At 47.3% G+C, this 21,012-nt stretch overlaps 1 protein-coding gene across 4 annotated transcripts in view; it reads right to left on the bottom strand.

Moving 5' to 3' along the window:
- Positions 1 to 2,251: 2,251 nt before the first annotated feature.
- The window catches only part of pak1 (p21 protein (Cdc42/Rac)-activated kinase 1), a 42,254-nt gene continuing 23,493 nt past the window's right edge, over positions 2,252 to 21,012 (bottom strand). For 3 of the 4 annotated variants that reach the window (XM_048264798.1, XM_048264799.1, XM_048264801.1), the window contains 14 exons: positions 18,209 to 18,425; positions 17,397 to 17,491; positions 15,023 to 15,170; positions 14,876 to 14,913; positions 13,541 to 13,654; positions 10,484 to 10,673; positions 8,926 to 8,989; positions 8,759 to 8,807; positions 7,221 to 7,333; positions 6,570 to 6,687; positions 6,018 to 6,117; positions 5,347 to 5,543; positions 4,701 to 4,838; positions 2,252 to 3,766 (listed from right to left, as the gene is read on the bottom strand). In XM_048264798.1, coding sequence (XP_048120755.1) covers positions 3,680 to 3,766; positions 4,701 to 4,838; positions 5,347 to 5,543; positions 6,018 to 6,117; positions 6,570 to 6,687; positions 7,221 to 7,333; positions 8,759 to 8,807; positions 8,926 to 8,989; positions 10,484 to 10,673; positions 13,541 to 13,654; positions 14,876 to 14,913; positions 15,023 to 15,170; positions 17,397 to 17,491; positions 18,209 to 18,401 — 1,644 coding nt within the window. In that variant the 5' untranslated portion in view covers positions 18,402 to 18,425 and the 3' untranslated portion in view covers positions 2,252 to 3,679. Of the gene's footprint in view, positions 3,767 to 4,700; positions 4,839 to 5,346; positions 5,544 to 6,017; positions 6,118 to 6,569; positions 6,688 to 7,220; positions 7,334 to 8,758; positions 8,808 to 8,925; positions 8,990 to 10,483; positions 10,674 to 13,540; positions 13,655 to 14,875; positions 14,914 to 15,022; positions 15,171 to 17,396; positions 17,492 to 18,208; positions 18,426 to 20,385; positions 20,540 to 21,012 lie in introns of those variants that run through there. The other variant, XM_048264800.1, reaches the window with a different exon arrangement.

Genomic DNA, 21,012 nt, shown 5'->3' with positions numbered 1-21,012 from the left:
ATGAGTTAGAGAGTGAGAAAAGGAAAAAAACAGAAGGAGATACAGAGAAGGGAGATTTGGAGGGAGAGAAAGAAAGGGAGAGGGGGTAAAAAAGCAGAAGGATTAAAAAACAGAAGGAGGTAGAATGTGATAGCAGAAAATACTGTTGACAGTGTAAAAGGAAAGGGGTAGAGAAAGAGAGAGTTAAACAACCAGGGAGAGATTTGAGATGTTACCATGCAATTGCAAGACATTAATAATGTATGTTCCTAAAACTCTGCAGGAACCAAACTATGAAATACAAACAGCAACAACACGGCAACAATACATCAGCCCAAAACTCAGACTGCAAACTTACAGGCAGCTAAAATGAACCACATCTCATTACGTTTGATTCACATTATTAACCTCGGATCTAACACAACCCACAGTAAAGGGGGAACCTCCACAAAGTGTGGCATAAGTCTGCTGGAAGTCGCTGTGGTCCGGTGTTGACCATCGTGGGGTGTTTGTGCCAGACCTTGGGTGACTGTGTTTGTAACTGTGCTAAACACAACAGCTCAGGCATGAGAAGGGCACTTCTGCAGCCGCACTGGAGCATGCCGCAATTCACTAAAGGTTACATTCAGACCATTACACACATGCATGCACACTCACACACACACACACAGCTCATTTTGCGAGGGAGTAGAAATTAAGCCCCCCCCGCACGCATAACTCTTTTATTTTACATTCTCAGAAACTATGTGGGAAGACATAATACAAATGACTTCAGTGACAAAGGGAATTTTACACACACAGAGACACACACACACAGACACACACTCAGGCACACACAAAATAAGGAGGGGGTTGGGGTGCAGAGCTGGCAGGTTGCCATGAAGCCTAGCTGTGCATCTGCAGGATTCACAGGGGTGCCTCGGAGATGTCAGTGCCTACCCTAGCAAACAACTCTGCAATCTGCTGTGTTGCATAACCAGGAATTAACACTGGCAGAACCCATTTTCATTTATTCTCTTCTTCTGATCCCCCTTCCCTTCTCTCCTCTCTTCTCCTCTCCTCCAGCACATCACCCAGCCCAAATCCATTCCACAGCCTCAAGGATGAGGGAACAGCTTAGTAGTCTGAGAACCTTAATAATCCGCTTAATTATAGGGGGAAAAAAATCTCATTTCACTCATGGTGGCAAAACAAGATCAGGAACTGAGACGGTTCCATCCACCATTATTAGCCTGTCATTTAGATTTGAGCTCAAGGTCATTTGGGAGAAAGATCTTAAAAACAGGTGAGACACGCCAGCAGGTGAAAATTCTGTCTACTTGAGCAGCAGTGGGTTGAGATTCAGGTTGCCCGTATACAGCGATATAGACTGGAGATTCCAGACCCTGGTAATCTAGAAAAATTAAGGGTCTGGCCACGAATAATGTAATGGCCCAACTCGAGGTGCGGCACCAAGCGCGCATTTGAAAATCTCACTGCACATCAAGTTGTATTGGATAACACAATACGGCCAATGTTTACTGACTGATTTCGGACTTCGACGCAATTGGATAACACTACGACTGTCATCCGTTTAGCTCGACTCTGGCTCGCCTATATCAGATACACTGATGTGATTGGCTCCCCGCGATACAAGGGGCAAAAGTAACGTGCATCATTACTCATTGCCAGAGTGTCTCAGAGAGACAATTCAAATTGTGCTCTTGCGAGAACTCTGGAGTTTCCAGGGTAACAGCGATAATAAAGAGGTATGATAAAAGGATGGGGACTGCAAAGAAGTAAACAGAACCTGCTGAAACATGACCAATCACTCCACATGCAGTAACAAAGAGGTGCAATACAAGCAATACAGGCGCAGCATTTTATCCTGAGCCCTGTAACAGCCTGTATCTACAACCAGGCCAGTCTGTCAGACGAAAACAAAAACAAAACATTCCAGCGTGTCGCCCTGTGTGCCTGCTGTTTCATAAGCCCCATTATGCAGCCAGGGGTCTAGAACAGGGGCAGGATGGAGAAGGGGCGACAGGCGGACTAAACAACACAAGGGGACGTGAGCGAAGGGGACCGTCACTAATTTGTCAGAGGGCCGGTGCGCGACCAGGGGAGAGGTGACATAATGATAGCACATTCCATCACGATTGGCAGCGCCTCCAGTGTAGAAATAAAGCAGGAAAAATCGCCCGGAAGTTCACATTTTCCGCTGTTACACAACACACACTGTATCGCAAAGCATGCAGGAGCAGCAAGGGAAGTTCGGCTCGACACAACAGGAGAAACCTTCGGAGAGTTTATTTTGTCCCATGTCAGTTGAGAATCTTCACTGGAATCAAAATGACTTTAGAAACAAGAGAGTGTATGGCTCAAGTACACAGGATAAACAAGACTGTTTATTTCACAAGCCTGCCAAGCCACTCTTCATCTCCTAGGTTCATTAGTCCAAATGAGGATGAGGAGGCTCAGCGTGAACTCGTGTAATAAACAGTCTTGCATTCTGTGAAACAGTTTTTAAGGCCAAAAGGTACAATAACGCTACATAAAAAAAGAAACTCGCTTAAAGCATTTGGGTTTGGAAACATCAACATTTTCTATTAAATTTCTGTGACCCCACACACTCACACACACAAATGCATGCTGACACACACTCACACATACACACACACACTCTCACACACACATTCTCACACACACATTCTCACACTCAAAACTATACAAAGACTGTAATGAATTTTAACTGTTTTTCTGTCTGCTTTGAGCCAGTCAACAAAGAAAATATACACATTTTCAGAGGAAAGGATGGTGTCAGGTCTGTCAGATAAAACATTAAACCGTTTGCATTACCTGACATAACTGACTCGGTCTCTATTTCATAAACAGGCATCCTTCATGTACCATAACTTAGATTATTATTATTCTCATTTTGTATTATTATCCAAATCAATAGTTTATTTTCTTAAAAAGACATGCGCACCACTTTCATTTCAGTACCAGAATCATTCCCAAGAAAGTGTTTTACAATTTTCACGAAGTAATGGTCACAGACCTGTACCAGAATCATATCCCCAGCTCCACTATTCTACAATCGAACCCAGAAGAAAATAGTATTTTCATTTTTTTAAAAAAGCAAGTAAAACAGAACTGACAAAAAAGCACTTTCAATACAGTACATTAAAACAGACAAATAGACTTCTGGTCTTACATACAGACATTCAGGCAAACAAAACAAAACAAAAAAAAATGAACTTAAAGGGAAGAAAGAGAGAGCCAGAGAGAGACTGACAGATAGATAGAGAGAGAGAGATGTTCAAATGAAATCCCAGAACCCAAAGAAAGTCAGTGATGTGGGGAGAAGCAGGAGGATATATGCTTTGTTTGTAAAAGCCAGTTACAAGCCAGTCCTCCCCTTAAAGTCATTTGGGTCTGGAGTACCATTCATGTCCCCAGCGAGGTCCTTCATGTCTCCGTGATGTCATCTCTCTGCGCCTCTGCTGTGGCCTTCCAGGGCCTGGCCACCTCACACACCCCAAAGGTGGCATTCACAGGAAGGGTACGTTCTCACAACCTCCACACAAGGGCCCACCCCCCAATGATGGACAGATAGAGGAAGAGGTTGAGAGAGGGAGAGAAAGAGAGGCTGGAGGAGACAGAGAGGGTGGGGTGGTGGTGTTGGTGGTTGTGTGCTCCAGAGAAGGGGGGAGGGAGTTTAACGGTTGTTCTTGGCCGCCTCTTTGGCCGCCAGGATAAGCGGAGTGAGACTGGACAGTGGCTTAGCCACCTTCAGGAACTGGTGCTGAGAGAGGGAGAAAAAGGAGAAACATCTTTTCAGACATTTGAGCTTTCGGATACTTTCCCTGACATCTTTCCAAATTGTGGAGAGACACAAAATGATGTTTGCTTTATGAATGTGGCTTATGACTTGGCAAGCATAGCTATTAGCCTTAAGCACAGTACCTTAGTAATTACACCACATTGTGCACTATGTAGTGAATGAGAGGCTGTTCTGAACGTTGTGTGTTAAAGAATTCAAAGTAATGGGCAACTAAGAAATGATTGCTCTAGAAGACCTGTGTGCAGGAATACAAACTCTACCCCTCCAGCACCCGTCTCACCCGCCTCTGCACCTGCTGTTGTCAAGGCTATTTAGTGTCCAAACAAAAGCCAACAGCCTTGTACCACCACAGCTCTCCGGCCTTTCACCTGAGTGACAGCACATTGCTGTGATTTCATAAGCCCTGCCTATTCTTCTCTCATCTTCAGCAGGGCTGACTCACCCTGGCATTAAAAAAAAATCATCCCTGATAAGAGATCTTTGGCACTCAGTCTCTCTCTCTCTCTCTCTCTCTGCGGAACACTTTGTGCTCCTGAAGCAGAACTAAGCCCTCCTTCCCACTGACGGCCTTTCTTTATCTGATATCTCTTGTGTGGGAGGGCCAGCGCTGGGCAGGAGACGCACTCTCTCCGATACACACTGATAGCACTCAGACCACACCAGCAGGGAGATGTGGACATTAACACCATATTGGCTGGGTGATTTGCTCTGAGAAATGGTCTGAAGTAGGACTTTGGGTATATCATTCTTCCCCAGTCTGCTACCTTAGGGACACCTTATGTTTAAGCTGCAGGCTTAAAACATGAAATGGAAAACAAAGATTTAGGAGACTTCTAGACAAAGATAAAACAAAGTGATGCTTAAACCGGTTTACACACACACACACACAGCTTACCTGTAAAAGCTCCTTAGCAGAGCCTCTCTTCTCGACGTCCATCTCAAGACAGCGGTTCAGGAAGTCTCTGAACACCGCCGACAGCTTCTCTGGGTTCTGCAGCTCTGGGGTGCCATTGGTTGCTATGAGATACAGCGCCTGAACACAAAACAAAAGCACAAGTAAGAGAGTGGTCAACCTGACCCTTGTACTCCCTCAGAGATAAACCCGATTGGGTGGAATTCCTCAATTACCTCCAAACGTTAGGGGAATAAAGGTACACGTGTCCGTACCGAACCTTTTAGTTACAGGTTGTTAGGTTCAATACAGATGTGTACCAAATGTGCCAAATGCAGTGTTTAACAGTAAACAACAGTAGGCTTTTTTTGCGGGCAGACCATGTTTCAAATTCGAGTCTCCGCACAAACATATAAGGTTGCGGACCATGTGTTAGTTTACTTAATTAACACCAAAAAACATTTGAATGTTAGGCTAGAGGTACTTAACAAACTTAATGTACCGAAAATTAACCGAACCGTAACACCGTGGTACATACCGAACTGTGAAACCAGATCTGTCATACTAATAACCTCAACATCTACTCAACCACAAGTACTGCATAATCAGTACCAAACTCTACACCTCCCTGAGCCCAGCCCAGCCTCACCCTGAGTGGGTTCTCGTTGAGATAGGGCGGCTCTCCCTCGATCATCTCGATGGCCATGATGCCCAGAGACCAGATGTCCACTTTGGGCCCGTAGGCCTTCCGCGTCACCACCTCCGGCGCCATCCAGTAAGGCGTCCCCACCATGGTGCTGCGCTTGCTCTGCTCAGGGGTGATCTGGGCGCAGAAGCCAAAGTCAGCTGGAGAGGCAAGAGGAAAAGGAGGAGAGAGAAGGGGAAAGAAAGAGAAGATGAGATAAGAGAAGAGAGGAGGACAGGAGAAAGAGGAGAAACAGAAACTCACGGTTTAAGAACAATTACAATCATGTCACTGGTTTTCAGATTACCAATATACAACAACTCTTTCATTAGTAGTGTGCAACTGTGACACAAGAATTACATCTGAATCATAAACTGATGGCACTTATATGCAGTGTAAATGGAGCACTTACTCCCCCTGCTGGACATGAACATGAATTACAACAGCCTCACATCAGCAGTCACTGTATCTTGTTTAGACACAAGCAGTGTGCTTACAGATCTCATTTCAACATTGACACAAGAAGCATTTCAAACTGGTCCTCATGACTAATGCCTACTACAGCTCAGTCACTAAAACAGCTGAGCTGTGCTGTGCTGGTGAAGATGCAACAGGACAGGCACAAAGTGACTCACTGAGTTTGACTGAGCCGTCCATGCCCAGCAGGATGTTGTCACTCTTGATGTCTCTGTGGATCACCTGGTTCGAGTGCAGGAACTCCAGAGCCTGAAGACACTGCAAGGAGAGCAGAGAGAGACATGGGCTCAGGTGGAGGTCAACAGCTCTAATGCATGGGGGACATTCAGGGCATACAGTCCAATCTGGTTGGACACACTAAGTCAGACCCAGATTTGTTGTGGTGATGTGTGGTATCGCTAAAAAGGTGAATCAAATAAGAATCACAAAAAAGATTCATTTATTGCCAGGCTGTCTGTCAATGCCTGTGTATTTGGAGTTACAGTTGGCACAAGACATGGAGACATTGTACAGAAGGGTTGGAGTCATTGGGCGTGTTTACACATGGTTTTAAAATGCATCTTGAGACAAGCCAGCAGCTGAGACGCATGGCCCTGAGACAACAGCCAGAGACACAGGGGCTGGGTCTCCAAGCTGGCTCCCTCGCTGTGCTGCTTGATGTGGTGTGTAATGTGATCTACGGTGACATAATGGCTTTCTCTCTCTCTCACCTCGCGGCACACTGCGGCGATCTGTGCCTCGTCCATGCACGTCTCGGTCACCACGTCGGTCAGTGAGCCTCCAGCCAGGTACTCCATCACCACCCACAGCTCATCGCCCACCAGGTAACTACGGAAACCAGACAACCGCAGTCACACATGCAGCCGCGCCAGGGCAAGCGCAGGCTGTAGCTATGGCAACTAGACAATCCAACATCATCAAGTTACATAGCTGAGGGAAAAGCGTGTGACCACAGAAACAAGAGCGTAAACACCAACATAAAAAAGACAACATTTGCAACATTTTGGCCTGGGCAAGGCATGTTGCTATGGAAACAGAAGACGGCAGGTCCCAGCAGAGCATATACATTATACCCCCAACCACCCGCCCCTCCAACCACGTCCATAGAAAGCAACATAACTGCACAGACACCAGATCCATGTAATTAGCTATAAAAGCCCTCACAGCATAATGGGACCATCACTCACTAATATTACCCCCTGTCAAGCAATTACGACCATGTTTATATGGTTCACATCAGAGTGGCGGAGATAGCTGATTTTAGCACTTGGTCTCTGGAGAAGACAGTCAGGATGGCTCCCAGGGCAACAGCATATGTAATTAACCTGGCTGGTCCATTGTAAGTGGTGGATGAAGCTCACCTGTCCAGGTAATTTACAATGTTGGGGTTCTTGTTTTCCCTCATGACCAGGATCTCGTTGATGATCAGCTCCTTCTTGGGCTGCTGCTGGAGGTTCATCTGTTTGATGGCCACCTGCAGAGACAAACGCATATGAGAACACGAATGATAACATGAACACAGCCAACAGAACACAATAGGCATAACACCAGCTAGGCTTATGGATTAGAAGTGCTTCCTGTACAAAGCACCTTCATTCCTAACCATAACATACTGTACGCCAGTATCCACCAAGATTGGCTCCTTGTTGTAACAATTTCCAACCATGAAAATTAAGGAAATTAAATTTCATCCCACATTCAACGTCTTTCAATTTCCACAGGCCACTGAGCACTGTTCGTGGGAACACACGGCTGTAATGCTGAGACCTCCCTGGCTAACAAGGGGTTTCTCCCGGAGCCTCTCCAGGCTGAGCAGACCCAGCTCTGAGCTGCACAAATAACCAGAACAACTGAAGCAGCAGCAGCAGCACCAGTCCCAGTGCAGTTTAGGATAAAAAAAATCAGACTGCAGAACTCGGAGCGCTAACTCCCTACTGGGGGTCTGTCTGGCTGGCTGTAATTAATCAGACTAACTCCTCGAGCAGGGAGGCCTTGATGTGCTGGTCATCAATAATGCACAGAGCTTGGGCTGAGAGTGCTTAGCACAACAGTCATGTCGTCTCTTCACAGTCTGTTTAAATGGCCAGTAGGGTCTGGTCTGTGAAAACAGGAGGACAGCCATGACAGGGTAATGGGAACAACAATACATACCATAACAACCATCCCAGCTCATCCATAGAAACGTTCCTTTTTTGTCTTTTGTCTTATAAAATCTCCAATTGAAAATGTTTCACCCTAAGGTCATTAGGTGTGTGCTAAAAGAAGTTCCTTCAGAGGAGTGTTCAGTTTTGCTGCTCCTCAATTGTTGTTACTCTTCCTGGCCACCTGAGGGCACTGCAGTATCTTGATATGTGAACAGTGGATCAAGTCTTGCCCTAATTCTATGAAATGCCCCATTCTTGCTTCTCTTCTAGGTGCATTGTTTCTGTACGCTGTGGTACGTCTTCCATTACATGACAATCCAGCATGCAATGTGCTTATGCCTTCATATATGAGTCAGAGGGTCTAAAATGATCTTATGGCCAGTTCACCTGAAGTGAAAGCAGGGAAAGCAGGGGTTACAGTGATACCTGTAACCAGTGGCTAAAGTGGGATTTGGCAGGGGGGGGGACCCTAAACATATTGAGTGGGGGGCCCTATACATATTGAGTATCGTGGTGTAGCAATACTTTTTGGACAAGAACTGCTAGCTTCTTGGTCACCTCTGTACACGCGAAAATGAACTATGAACTCACTATTTATTTTAACAATATCATCGCGCTATGTCGTTGGTATGAAAGAATATATTTCTTATTAATTCATCTGAGGTGGCGGAACTGCGTTCCTCCCTGCCCCCCCCACACACACACACACACACACACACACTTTAAACCCTGCCTGTAACATTTTGCCCTCTTACCTCCTGTCCAGTGGCAATGTCTATTGCTGTGTAAACTGTTCCAGACGCCCTGGAGAGACAGAGAAAGACAGTGTGTGAGTGACAGAGGCTTTCATCAGTAAGAGAAAGGAGGTACATGTAGGTAGTTCTTTTCATGCGTGTGGTATTGAGGACAGCTGGTCACATACCCCTGACCGATCTTCTCAAAGCGTGTGTACTTCTTCTTAGGGTCACCCACACTGACGATACTCCCTGCAAGCCAAGAGAGTGACACAAATTCACACAATAGACAGCAAACAAGGTAATACTGTGTCAGGCCAGTTCAGACTGTGAAGAATGGAAGGAGAGAATGAAGGAAGGATGAACGTGGAGGACAGACATACCGGAGTGAGGGATCAATAAGAAAAGAGAGAGAAGAGGAGGGTTTTGATCAGGAGCACTCTTAATGGCCAAACTACTCTCTTTGGGCATTCACTAAATGCCATGGCCACTCAGATAATCAATATCATCCACTGCTTTAAAGGAAACACATTCTGCCATTTAGCAGACCAAACATATTGACATTGTCCTTGTACAATTATAGATGGCCCTGGGTTTCTGATAGGTCTTAACATGGAAACCGGGGAAAGTTTAGAAGCAGACACTTTGCTTATGAGTTACAAATTATGTTGGTGGAAAAACATAGTAAAGTAATCATATAGAGTGCTCAGAAGTTCTTTTTTTAAAAAACTATTATTTGAAAAATTAATACAAAAGGGCAAAACCTTTCCAATCAATACAGGTTAGGGTTAAATCAGGTACATGCAGGTCACACCTGCAAACGCAAATGTCAACAAATCAAGGAGAAAACAGACGGTCTGATAAAGACTGATGGAGAGAGAGAGAAAAAAGAGAGCAAGAGAGAGAGAGAGGAGACACTGTGGACAACGCATTAGCAATGCAACGCAGCAACAAAGGTCACAATAGGAGAGCACACTGTGGGAAAGTTGTCAGTCCAACTGGGTCACTCGGCAACCAGAGAGGGGCGGAGAATCTTGAGGAGACAGAACCAATCAGAACTCAGACCAGTGAAAGAAAAGGAAGAGTGCGGGGCGGGAGACACTCTGGAGCCAGGCAGGGCAGACAAGTTCCCTTCCTTACCAGTAGAGGGCGACCTGAGTACATCTGAAGCATGGAGTGTTCAAAAATAAAAAAAAGTTGCTTAACACAATGCGATGGTTGCATGAGAGGCAAGCCCAGAGTGATTAACATGACAAACAAACAAAGAAAAGAAAAAATCAAGCAAACCACATGGGGAAAAAAACTATGCAATTCAATACCCTCTTTTACCAGTGACTCTCGATGAATGACAGGACACAAGGGACTTTTCAGTGGTCCATGCCAGCCGCAATCTGTTTACGCTGAGGTTTGGGGAGACTGTATGTGTTACTGTGCCTTGTTGTTTTCGTGTGGGTCGTTTTATGACTATGTTTGTGCCACACGCGAAATCAAACAAACACAATATGGATGACTGTTCGTATGACTGTGTGTGGGGTGAGTAGTGAGTAGGTATCTGTGGGTGAAATTATGGCTGAATGCATGTGTGTGTGTGTGTGTGTGTGTGTGTGTGTGTGAGAGAGAGAGAGAGAGAGAGAGAGATAGAGAAAGAGAGAGAGATATGAGAGCGAGAGAGCAAGAGAGAGAGTGTGTGTGTGTAATTGTGGATGAACACTTTTCTCTCCACACGCCCAGTGCATGATCACTCACGCAGCTTCTCCAGGATCTCCTCGTCGGTCATCTTGGTCTTCTTGCGGGTCTTGTCAGCGCTGCGCGGGGTTGTGGAGGAGGGGGTGGGGGTGGGGCTACTGCTCTCGGCCGACGGGGGCGAGATGGGCGAGGTGGCGGCATCTTTGGTCGGCGGTGGAGGGAGGGGGTCAATTACCGAGCGCGTGTATATCTGAGAAAGAGAGACATAGAGAAAGAGAAAAAGAAAGAAAGAGAGTGAGAGGAAGAGAGGAAGCATTAGACATTACTTAATATTACAGTTTGGCATTGTACCATTTTCGGAGATTGTTGCCATGGAGATCCGGTGGGCAAAATGCAGCCTATGGCAAGGTTGTGTGGACTGGTTTGTTTGTCCACTCATAAACCCGCTCGCTTTCTGCACCGGTGCTTAGTGTGGGCGACAGCTTTATTGCTGATTAAACGTTGCTGGACCCAAGCATGCCTGGCAGGCTCGGGACAAATCTCCTTGGTTTCCTGCTTGGGCAGAGGAGGGTTTAACATCAGTGGCTCCCATTGTTTGTGAGGCCAATTTATCCTTGCAGGAGATTTGATGAAATCACTGGTTGGCTGCCGCTTCAGTGTATCTGCTTAACTGGTCTCCCTCCCCCCCCTCTTTCTCCCTCTCCATCTCTTTCTCCCTCTCCATCTCTTTCTGTTTCTCCCTCTCTCCTTCTCCCACCTCTCCTCTCCAGGCCCCTGAGTGACTAACTCCTTGTGGCAGAAGAGGCGCCACTCGAAAGGGCCAGGACCACGTGAGCGAGCGCTCAGGCAGTGGGGCTGCCACACTAAAAATACTGCCTCAAGAATGTCTCCTAAAGACCAGACAGGAGAGCCAGGCCAGAGTGGCCTCTCTCAGCCCTTAGCACAGGAGAGGCCATCACTCCACATCTTTATCAATCTCAGTGCCATCTAGCTGTGGAGATGGACGAGTTAACCTTATCAAGCAGTTCAAAATGTCATTAGTGGCCAAGAGTATTAACTGAATGGGGTTTCTTCCTTGTCCTCACTGATGGGATCTTAGGAATGCTTTTTTTATGAAGTCTCCTCTCCCAGACACATACTGATAGCTGCTAAAATGTTAGCAGTGTACAATATATTGTGAAGAATGATCTGAATTACAAAGCTAACCCCACCTTACAGCTGCGCTGTTCTAGAGGATGTCCTTGCCTGAGTGACAATAGTCCCCTTTCACACGGCTTAATGATCAACACATGCTTTGTTTGTTGGCGCTAAATTAGTCTCCATCACCTTTGACCAGCAGTGGGAATGCAAGCACATTCTTAGTGAAACTAATTACGGCTATATTTGAAGAGAATGGCCGCTCAAAAGTACGTTAAAAAAAACCTTAAACTCGTTTCGGGGTATTTAGAGCCGAGTGACGTGGTGAGAGAGGAGGATTGACGTGGGTTGTATTTTTTCACAAGCGCTCAGAGCAGTAAATGATGCATTTTGTGACATTACGCCAAAAATAGGTCTTTGCAAAGGCGGGCCCTGGTGAGGAAGAGTGTCATTTTTATGGGCGAGATTTATGGGTGTGGGAGAGAGATGTCTGACAGTCCTGGGGTAATTGCTGACAGTGGCACTGCGGAGAAGGACAGGAGAGGACTACACTGAGCAGCTGCCCATGTGACAGCCTGGAGACACACCGCTGGGCATTAACTATGATGCCTTCAGTATCAGTGGCTATCCTGCTTGAGCCCAAAGAAGCCCTTCTCAAGGGTACCCGGAAAACTGTGTTAGATAAGGGATGGAAATACCTTGTGTGTGTGTGTGTGTGTTTGTCTGTGTGTGTGTGTGTGTGTGTGTGTGTGTGTTTCTTCAGCAATAGCACTCCAATGTGAGTGAAAAGGGCCCCACCTTAAACACCACCCACCCCCATGCAATTGCAAACCCTTCATCTCACAGACTCCCATCAAACAGCCCAGCACCACCCTCTGCACCACACACACCACATGACCCCACCACCCCCACCCATCCATCCCACCCACCCTCGAACATCAAGGGGCTGCCGCCGCTCCTAGAAAACAAGCCCCACCTGTCAGCTGCCAGGGCTTCCTGAAACGTCCCATCAACGCTGCAGGAACGTCAGAGGCAACCTTTAATCAGCCTGGCGCCTCAAAGCCAAGCCCCTGCACCCACTATGCCCCCGCCTCCCGACCCCTCCCAACACCGCCCCAGAGCTCCCTCCAAGGCCCTGTGATGCTCTCCGGGCTGATCAAGGGGATCCACTGAGGCGCGTCTCCTCTGCCACCCTCCCCTCGCCTCCTGACCCGGGCCAACACTAAGCCCCCAGTGCAGAGAGAGAGAGAGAGAGAGAGAGAGAGGGAAGGAGTCTTATGTGCCTTTCATGTTACTGTATGTTCTTTCATTGCTCTTTGTGTTTTGGCATCACTGGTATCTAAACAGTCCTGCTAATATAGCAGGTTTGAATTAGAGAGAGAGACAGAGAGAAAGAGAGAGAAAGAGAGAGGGAGTGAGAGGGAGAGAGAGAGAGAGAGAGAACCTCTGATGCAACTAAACCCTGCCTGAACCCAATTACAGGTTGGCTGTACGGCACTGAGGCACTCGGCTAACTTCGAGGCCTCATTAGAGCACAACACCCCGGCAGTCTGAGAGGGCACACGCAGGAGTCAGAGGAGACAGGACTGAGACAGAAAGCCCCTTAACCACACCTGGTACTGAGACAGACCTGGTATTGAGACAGAAAGCCCCTTAACCACACCTGGTACTGAGATAGAGAGCCCCTTAACCACACCTAGTACTGAGACAGAGAGCCCCTTAACCAGACCTGGTACTGAGACACAACTTGAGACTCAGAGATAGACTGTGGGGCAGTAGTTTGGTGTTAAAGCATCTGGCTAATAAAACTGATTGTATATTAGATACAGATAGATAGATAGATAGATAGATAGATAGATAGATAGATAGACAAATAGATAGATAGATAGATAGATAGATAGATAGATAGATAGATAGATAGATAGATGGAGACAAAGACAGTGAGATGTGTGACATGATGCTATTTCCTGGCCCACTCACCGACTTTGTGTGTTCCGGTCTGGGGGCGATCACAGGTGGCGGAGTGGCCTCATCTTCGTCATCGTCCTCTGAGACAGTGGCCACAGCGGGGGTTTCTGACACCGCCTTGGAATTCTGTGGGGCGACAGACGAGCCATACAGGAAGTGGGCGTGAGGTTGGTCATATCGGTAAACGGGCCCGCAATGCCACGAATGCAAACAGAACTGACTCACACTTCAACACAGTCATAAAAATCCAACAACAAACACAGCAATTCACAAGTACTTTGATCCGAGATAAGTCAGAGTTTCTATCAGGAGAAATCAACTTTGGTTACTATTTAACCAGGTAAATTTGATACTAAAGGGAAACTATCTTTCTATTTTGGTTTCCGGAACCTTCTGTCTCTCTTGCCTAGATGACGTGTTCCTGACTGTTGTAGCTCCATCTGTTTACACATTCGGCCACAGCACAGGCTGCTGTAATCTAAATTTGCCACATCCTTCACACCTGACTCAGAACAGGCCCGATTCCCAACAAACCCACTGACACTGGCCACGCGTGCTAACGCTAAGCCTGGCTGCCTCAAAGGCCGTGGTCAGTAGCCAACGATCCCCCGCTGGTGTCCGCCTGTTACCCCACCCCAGGGCGGAGGCCAGGCTGCACATACTGGCTCTTAATGAAAAGGAAAAGATGCTGATTCACAGTGCAGGGAAGAGAGAGAGGGGGAGGGAGGGAGACAGAGGAAGAGAGAGAGAGAGAGAGAGAGAGAGAGAGAGAGAGAGAGAGAAATTAAGAGAGACAGAGAGGGAGAGAGTGTGAGAGAGAGATAGAGAGAGAGAGAGAGATGAAGAGAGAGGGAGGAAGCTAGCCTGGCAGGGCGCATCTGCAGGACTGGCAGAAGCAGAGAGATGCTACAGTTGGCACAGACCCACGCTCTGGCCCTGAGCCACTCCTCTCCTCCTGTCTGTCTGCCAGCGGGGCACCATGACGGTACAGTACATCCTCTCCCAGCCCGTCCCTCTGCTCCTGCCCATCCCTCCGCTCCTCCTGCACCTCCACCTCCTCCACCTTCTGCTCCTTCCTGTTGTGTCCTCCTTTCATACCCCAGGCCTCGTCTGCCTGCCCTCAGCGTTTACGTTTGTTTATCAGTCCTCTCTCACACGTGTCCTAGTTAGCGCTCATTGGGCGCTTAAGGGAGCTCACTCAGTCATCACCATCAGTCCAACTCCACCTGTTAGTCACAGCACTAGCCACTAACTCCTGTCTACATCTAGATAAGTCTTTAGCACCGTTGTGTATTTCTCTGACACACACACTTTACAAAACAAAGTGGTTATTGGCTGACTACTCACCACGGCTGCCGAGGAGTTGTAATTGTCTGAGCTTTTATCTGAAATAGACAAGGGGGATGCGTTAGCAATTAGGCAACCGTTAATAGGTTCCAACAGCTAATGTTGGTAGTGCTGGAAGTGTGTTTGAGGTTCAGGTGCAGAGCTCACCTGTGAAGCTCATGTACTTCTGGCTGTTGGCTGTCTCTTTGGAGTCGTAGAACTTGAGAACATCCAGAACGGCCTGCGGGTTCTTCTTCTGCTCCAGTTTGGTGATGTTGGAAGTCTGCAGCAGCCGAGCCCACTGCTCTGGCATGCCCTACAGCAACACACACACACACACACACACACACGCATTAGGAGTACTCTCAGACCTGGGAGAAATAATGAGAGATGGAGTGTTTTTTTCCTGCAGTGGCCAGAGAACTGGGTCAGGGCTCGCTCAGGCTCTCTTCCTCAGCTCACGCTGGAAGCGGGCAGAACAGTCCGACATTAGAGCCTCCAACATACAACCTATCTATTATAAATAATAGGGATATAGGAATTTTGGTCAGAGAACATGCTTGTGTGTGTGTGTGTGTGTGTGTAAGTGTGTGTGTGTGCATGTGTGTGTACAGTATGAAATATTTTGTGGTGGAATCAGATACATGAGTACTCAAGTGGATGTGATGTCTTGAGAAACTAGTCAAGAGAATATCCATGTCCCAGATACTGCTAGACAAAGAAGCTCAAGGAAAAAAGGTGTAGGATACTGAATGAAATAAAAAATGAGGTAACCAAAGGACAGGACCTCACCAGTTACTGCAGTGGGCAAACTGATCTCACCACAACAGAGGCATGGGAGCATGACACAGGGGCAGCCAGCTGCTGTAGGGGGGCCTGTAAACCCCCCGACAACTCATGGGCTAAGCCTCATAAAGACAGTCTCACACACACACACACACACACACACACACACATGCACCCATGCACACAGAGGAGATGAGTCAGAGAGGTCTGGCTTCACAGGGCTAAGTGAAGAGCTCACGCCACCGCTTAGCTCAATAGCTCCTGCCGTCAGTTTGGGGAGCTAATTCAATAAAGTCATTTGAGCCATCTCCCTTAGTGGGCCCTGCTGTGGTCCTGATGAACAAAGAGAGAGAGGAGAGGATATATAGAGAAAGAGAGAGAGAGAGAGAGAGAGAGAGAGAAAGACACATCCCCAACCTCTCATTATAACCCTTATTACCCATGGTGCCTCAGGGGTGTGCCACCGTGGTGCGGAGCAGAGTGGTGACGTTACCTCGGTCCCCCCCTCCATAGAGGTGAGAGAACAGAGGGGCCACTCACAGTGGCTGGAAGCTGGAGGGGTGACAGTGTCTGTCCTCTGTGAAGGGACCACCTAGTCAAACGCACAGCTTTACACTTTATGCACACATCACTGGTGTGTTTAAATAAACAACGCTACAAAACAACCTTCGATGGGCAGACTATCATTCTCTGTCATCAATCTCTTTTCTCCTGGTTTGGCTCAAGGTGTGCATCTCCCACACAGTGGTGGTTCCCACACAGTAAGCAGGCCGTGGTGGGACGCTGTGAATGCTTAAGCTGGCAGTGCTCTTCAGAGGAAATTGGCAGTGTGCGTCAAGCCGAATGGAATTTAGCATGGCATTCACACAACAGGCAGAAATACACATTACGAGCAAAATCATGAACGGCTTCAATCAGCGCTGCACGCAGAGGCTGGCCAAGTGATCTAGCTGACATTTCACACAGCCATGTCACAAATACCAGTACCTAAAAATCAGTCAATGATAACTGCTAGCTTGGCCTTTAGGTGTGTTTACTTGCATACAGTACAGCAGTGGTTGGCTTCTTTTCAGGTTTACTCTCTTCTGCATGTTTGCCTGCATTCAATTACCATTTAATTCCGAGGTGTTCAAAAGCAACCCTGAGTTGCAAGGGCACATCCATCTATGGGGTCATGCAACCATGAAATCTGATGTCAAGTTCCAGCGGGTGTATACCGTAGAGAATATAGTATATACCTCATGCTGTCATATCCAACAGCCTTATGACAGTATATACAGACAAAACAAATACAATATTGTTTAATATTAAGTAGTAATATAATTAAGTATTATATTAATTAAGTTTAATAATACTGCCATCCCTTACCGATTCCCAATGTTTTGGTATACTCTGTATACCAAACAGCTGTGATTGGAACATAAATAACATTTATAGATTTAGAATTAGAATATTTGTATAGATAGATAACATTTATAAAGCTGTAATTGGAAAATTTATATGGGCACCATTCATGCTGAGAATAGTACTATGTGCCAGTCACTGGCCTGTTAAATGGCCAGTGTGCAAGCATGAGAAATACAGACGCTCATCTCTGTGAGCGAAGCCTGAGCCATCATCATGTGTGTGAGCGTTTGCCTTTGATGTACGTGTGCTCATCTCTGCTGTAAGTGTTTGGTCATGCGATTATGTGGGTCAAGCGGGCAAGCGGTCAGGCCGTGTAGCCGTGGCACGGTCACTCAGAGCGCCCTCTTACCGTGAACTCTCCAGTGACGGCGTCGAATCCCACATGGATGGTGTGCTCAAAGTCCGACGGGAGGGAGATCTCCGGGCGCTCCTTCTTCTTATTGGCTGAGAGAGTAAAGGAGGAGAGGGTGAGAAACAAGATTAAAAAAAAGAGAAAAGATGAAAATGGCAGAAAAAAAAGAAACGGCTGTTTTGATCAAGCTTCATTCAAACTGACTCCACAGTGTCCACTATTTTCCCTCCCAAGTGTAAATTCGGGGAATAGACGGAGCCTTGGTCGGTCCCCGCTCCTCTCCTGCGCTGAGCACCACTCATCCTACCAGATGCCGAGCTGTCCGCCGCCGTCATGCCCAAGGCCCCTTAAGACCGCTAATCAGCTGATAATTACTGGGCCTGTGGAAGCGGAAACCTGAACCTGTAGCACCACCACACCTAATTAGCCAGCGCAGAGACTGACAGGCAGGAGTCGGAATATAGTGAGCCGGCAACACGTCCACAGCACATTAGCCACTCAGAGATGTAGAGATATCCTACCAAAGATATGATGGAGCACATAATTGCTGGTGCCTATTTTAAGACAACTAGGACTGTTCAGTGCTGTACTTAGACAACATAAACAGCAAGTGCTCCAGTCATTATGCAGGACAAACAAACGCCTGGGTTTCAGTCACACATGGACATGCTTGGCTTATTTAGAGTCTAATGAAAGGCCTCCTCAGACTATACTAGGCTACAATGAGGCTCTAACAGTGGGTGCTACAGGAGAGGCTCTTCAGGAAAAAAGCAGACCCAGGGATTGCAGTCACCATCATGGTCACTCACTCTTGTCCCCTCCTCCAGTGAGGATGGAGCGGATGGAGCGTTCCTTCTTCTTCTTGTCCTCGGGGTTGGGGGGCAGGGGCTTGGAGCCGTGGTTCAGTGGGGCGGCGTCTTTGCCCCCGGCTCCGATCATGGTGCTGGTGTTCCTCATGGGTGGTGCGGGCGGCTTGTCCTCCACTTCCCCATTATCCGACATCTTCAGCGCAGGCGGATGCTACTGCTGCAGGGACACAAGGAAAACAGCCACAGTCTCACAATCAATGCCATCAATGTGTTTTGTCAAAACAGCCAATTAATCATACTGCTTTTACTCAGTTTATTGATACTACAGTCAACCATCATCTTCATCAACACTGACAACGACATCAGTCAGGTTTACACACACACACAAACACACACACACACACACACACACACACACACACACACACACACACACACACACACACACACACACACACACACACACAGAAGTTCATTATTCATGCACGGAAACAAATCAGCATAGAACAAAAATTCCCATTCATTTTGTCAAAACAGGCAATTAACTATGTAGCTTTGACACATTTATTTTGGGTTCAGAAGACAGAAGTTTTTATTGTGACTTTTCCACAAATGAATCACACATTTAATCTGCATCACTTTGTGTGGCAGGTTCTCCCTCTGCAATTATGCTTCAAAATTGCTTCACAAGACGGCGATTACAGCAACACACTTTAGCAACTACCAACTGTGTTCAGGGACAAAAAACTGCACACAGCCGGCACACACGCGCAGTTGCGCGCGCACACACACACACACACACACACAGAGCTTATTCACTCAGGACCAAAATGTAGGCTACCCTACCCCTCGAACAATACTGAATTCCTTTCTCTTGACATCAGAGTCTATGTGATACTGTAGACAAGAGAGGGAGGCTCTCCAGACGCACTACATTCACAGCTTTACATGTGAGCACAAGCGTATTTTTAAATCAACTTCACACCTTCAAGAGGGAGACAAGGGCAGCCTTAGAATGGGCAGACTAAAATCTTGTTGAGTTTTACAGCACCAACAAGCCCAGTGCCCATTCTCATGCCAGGCCCAGAGTGGACATTTGCATGCCCGCTGTGCTGCCCTCTCTTAACCAGACAACATTACGTAAGTCGGGCTGAGGAGGGGGAGACGTTGAGCGGTGGTGGGGTCGGGGGTGGGCATGGGGCAGGAGGTGTTATTCCAGTGCCCAGAACTTGTGTGGGGGAGAGTGGGCAGGCAGGCAGCGGCGGTGGTGGGCACAGACAACCCTGGACAGATAACACAGAGAGAGAGGAGAGAGAGAGAGAGAGAGAGAGAGAGCTGGCCCAGACTCAGCTTCAGCAGTCAGCGGACTGCTATGTCAACCATCTGCACACAAACACTCAGAGAGAGACTAGAGCGCAGCAGCCAGGAGGGTGCCAATGCCAACAGTGTCTGAGGAACGATACGGTGGACACACACACACACACACACACACACACACACACACACACACACACACACACACACACACAGGAGAGAGAGTAAAAACAATCGGCCTGTGACAGACATTCACAGCATACTGGCAAGATAAATTATCCTGAGCAAGAGTAGAACAGCACAGTCTCCAGGTGTGTAGTTAAGGTCAGAGGCACAGAAAGAGTACAGACTAACAGCACTTATCAGCATCCTACACACGGCTCCGCCATCAGCACATTCCACTGCATCCCATATGGCAATAAGCAAAGGTGCAGTTCAGCTCCATTTCCACTGAGTTTTCCAAAGCCAGAGCAGCATTAATTACACTGGGGAAAATTCAGTTCATGTTTTACCATTTGAATTTCTAAATTAATTTCTTTCGGTGCAATTAAGTTCCTTAGTATGAGTTATTCTACTGTGTATGTCTTTCTCTCTGACCACTCTACTGTGAAGTCATGTTGTAATGAAGTTACATAACACTGAAACACTAGACATACTTCAGCCCCACAGTTCACCTCCTGCTCCAGTATCTCTCTCGCTCTCTCTCTTTTGCATGTGATCCACAGAGCCCCATTCCCCATCCTCCAGGCTACAGATTTACTGATCTGGAGTCAGTCTCAGACAGCAGCTGACTGGCCCGTCTCTATCCCTGGCCTGCTCTGAAATCAGCTGCCCTGTGAGGCCGAGGCCGAGGCAGGTCTTACCTTAGCAGCTGCCGCCCTGCATGATGGCTGCAGACTCAGCAGTACTTCTCCAATGACAGCACGGAAAACCAAACAGTAGCTAGAAGACCTTCTTGCACAGCTGATGACACTCGGCATGAGTGTGTGTGTGTGTGTCAGTGAGTGAGTGAGTGAGTGTGTGAGCAGGACGCTGAGGGCTTGAACTTTTAAAGTGCCAGGGGCAGCCCCAGACGTGATGTCACAGGTGAGTAAGAGGGGGACTGTGGACTGTGGCATGAATGGAGTAACATGATCTCTTCCTGCCTGGTCATCACCAAACAGATACTCCTCTCTCACACACACAAACAAACGGACACATTGACCTGACAAAAGACATCTCTGTTTACACACACACAGAAACACACACACACACACACACACAGGGAGCTCTTGTGCTAATGACTTGGTGTGTTCGCAGACACAACAGATATAGACCCGACGGTCTATATTTGTATACAAGGGCACACAGAAGCTGATTAGCATGTGCTTGATGAGACTTTTTCTACGCATCCCCACAGACACACACACACACACACACCCTGCAGTGACAAAGGGCAGCAGCTGGTTGCAGTGTGTGTGACCCAAACCAACTTCCTCCTGTTGTGTGTG

The sequence above is a fragment of the Alosa alosa genome, chromosome 15 (assembly GCF_017589495.1).
Source record: "Alosa alosa isolate M-15738 ecotype Scorff River chromosome 15, AALO_Geno_1.1, whole genome shotgun sequence".
In the NCBI taxonomy this organism is placed as follows: domain Eukaryota; kingdom Metazoa; phylum Chordata; class Actinopteri; order Clupeiformes; family Clupeidae; genus Alosa; species Alosa alosa.
This window is presented reverse-complemented; position numbering and strand designations above follow the sequence as displayed.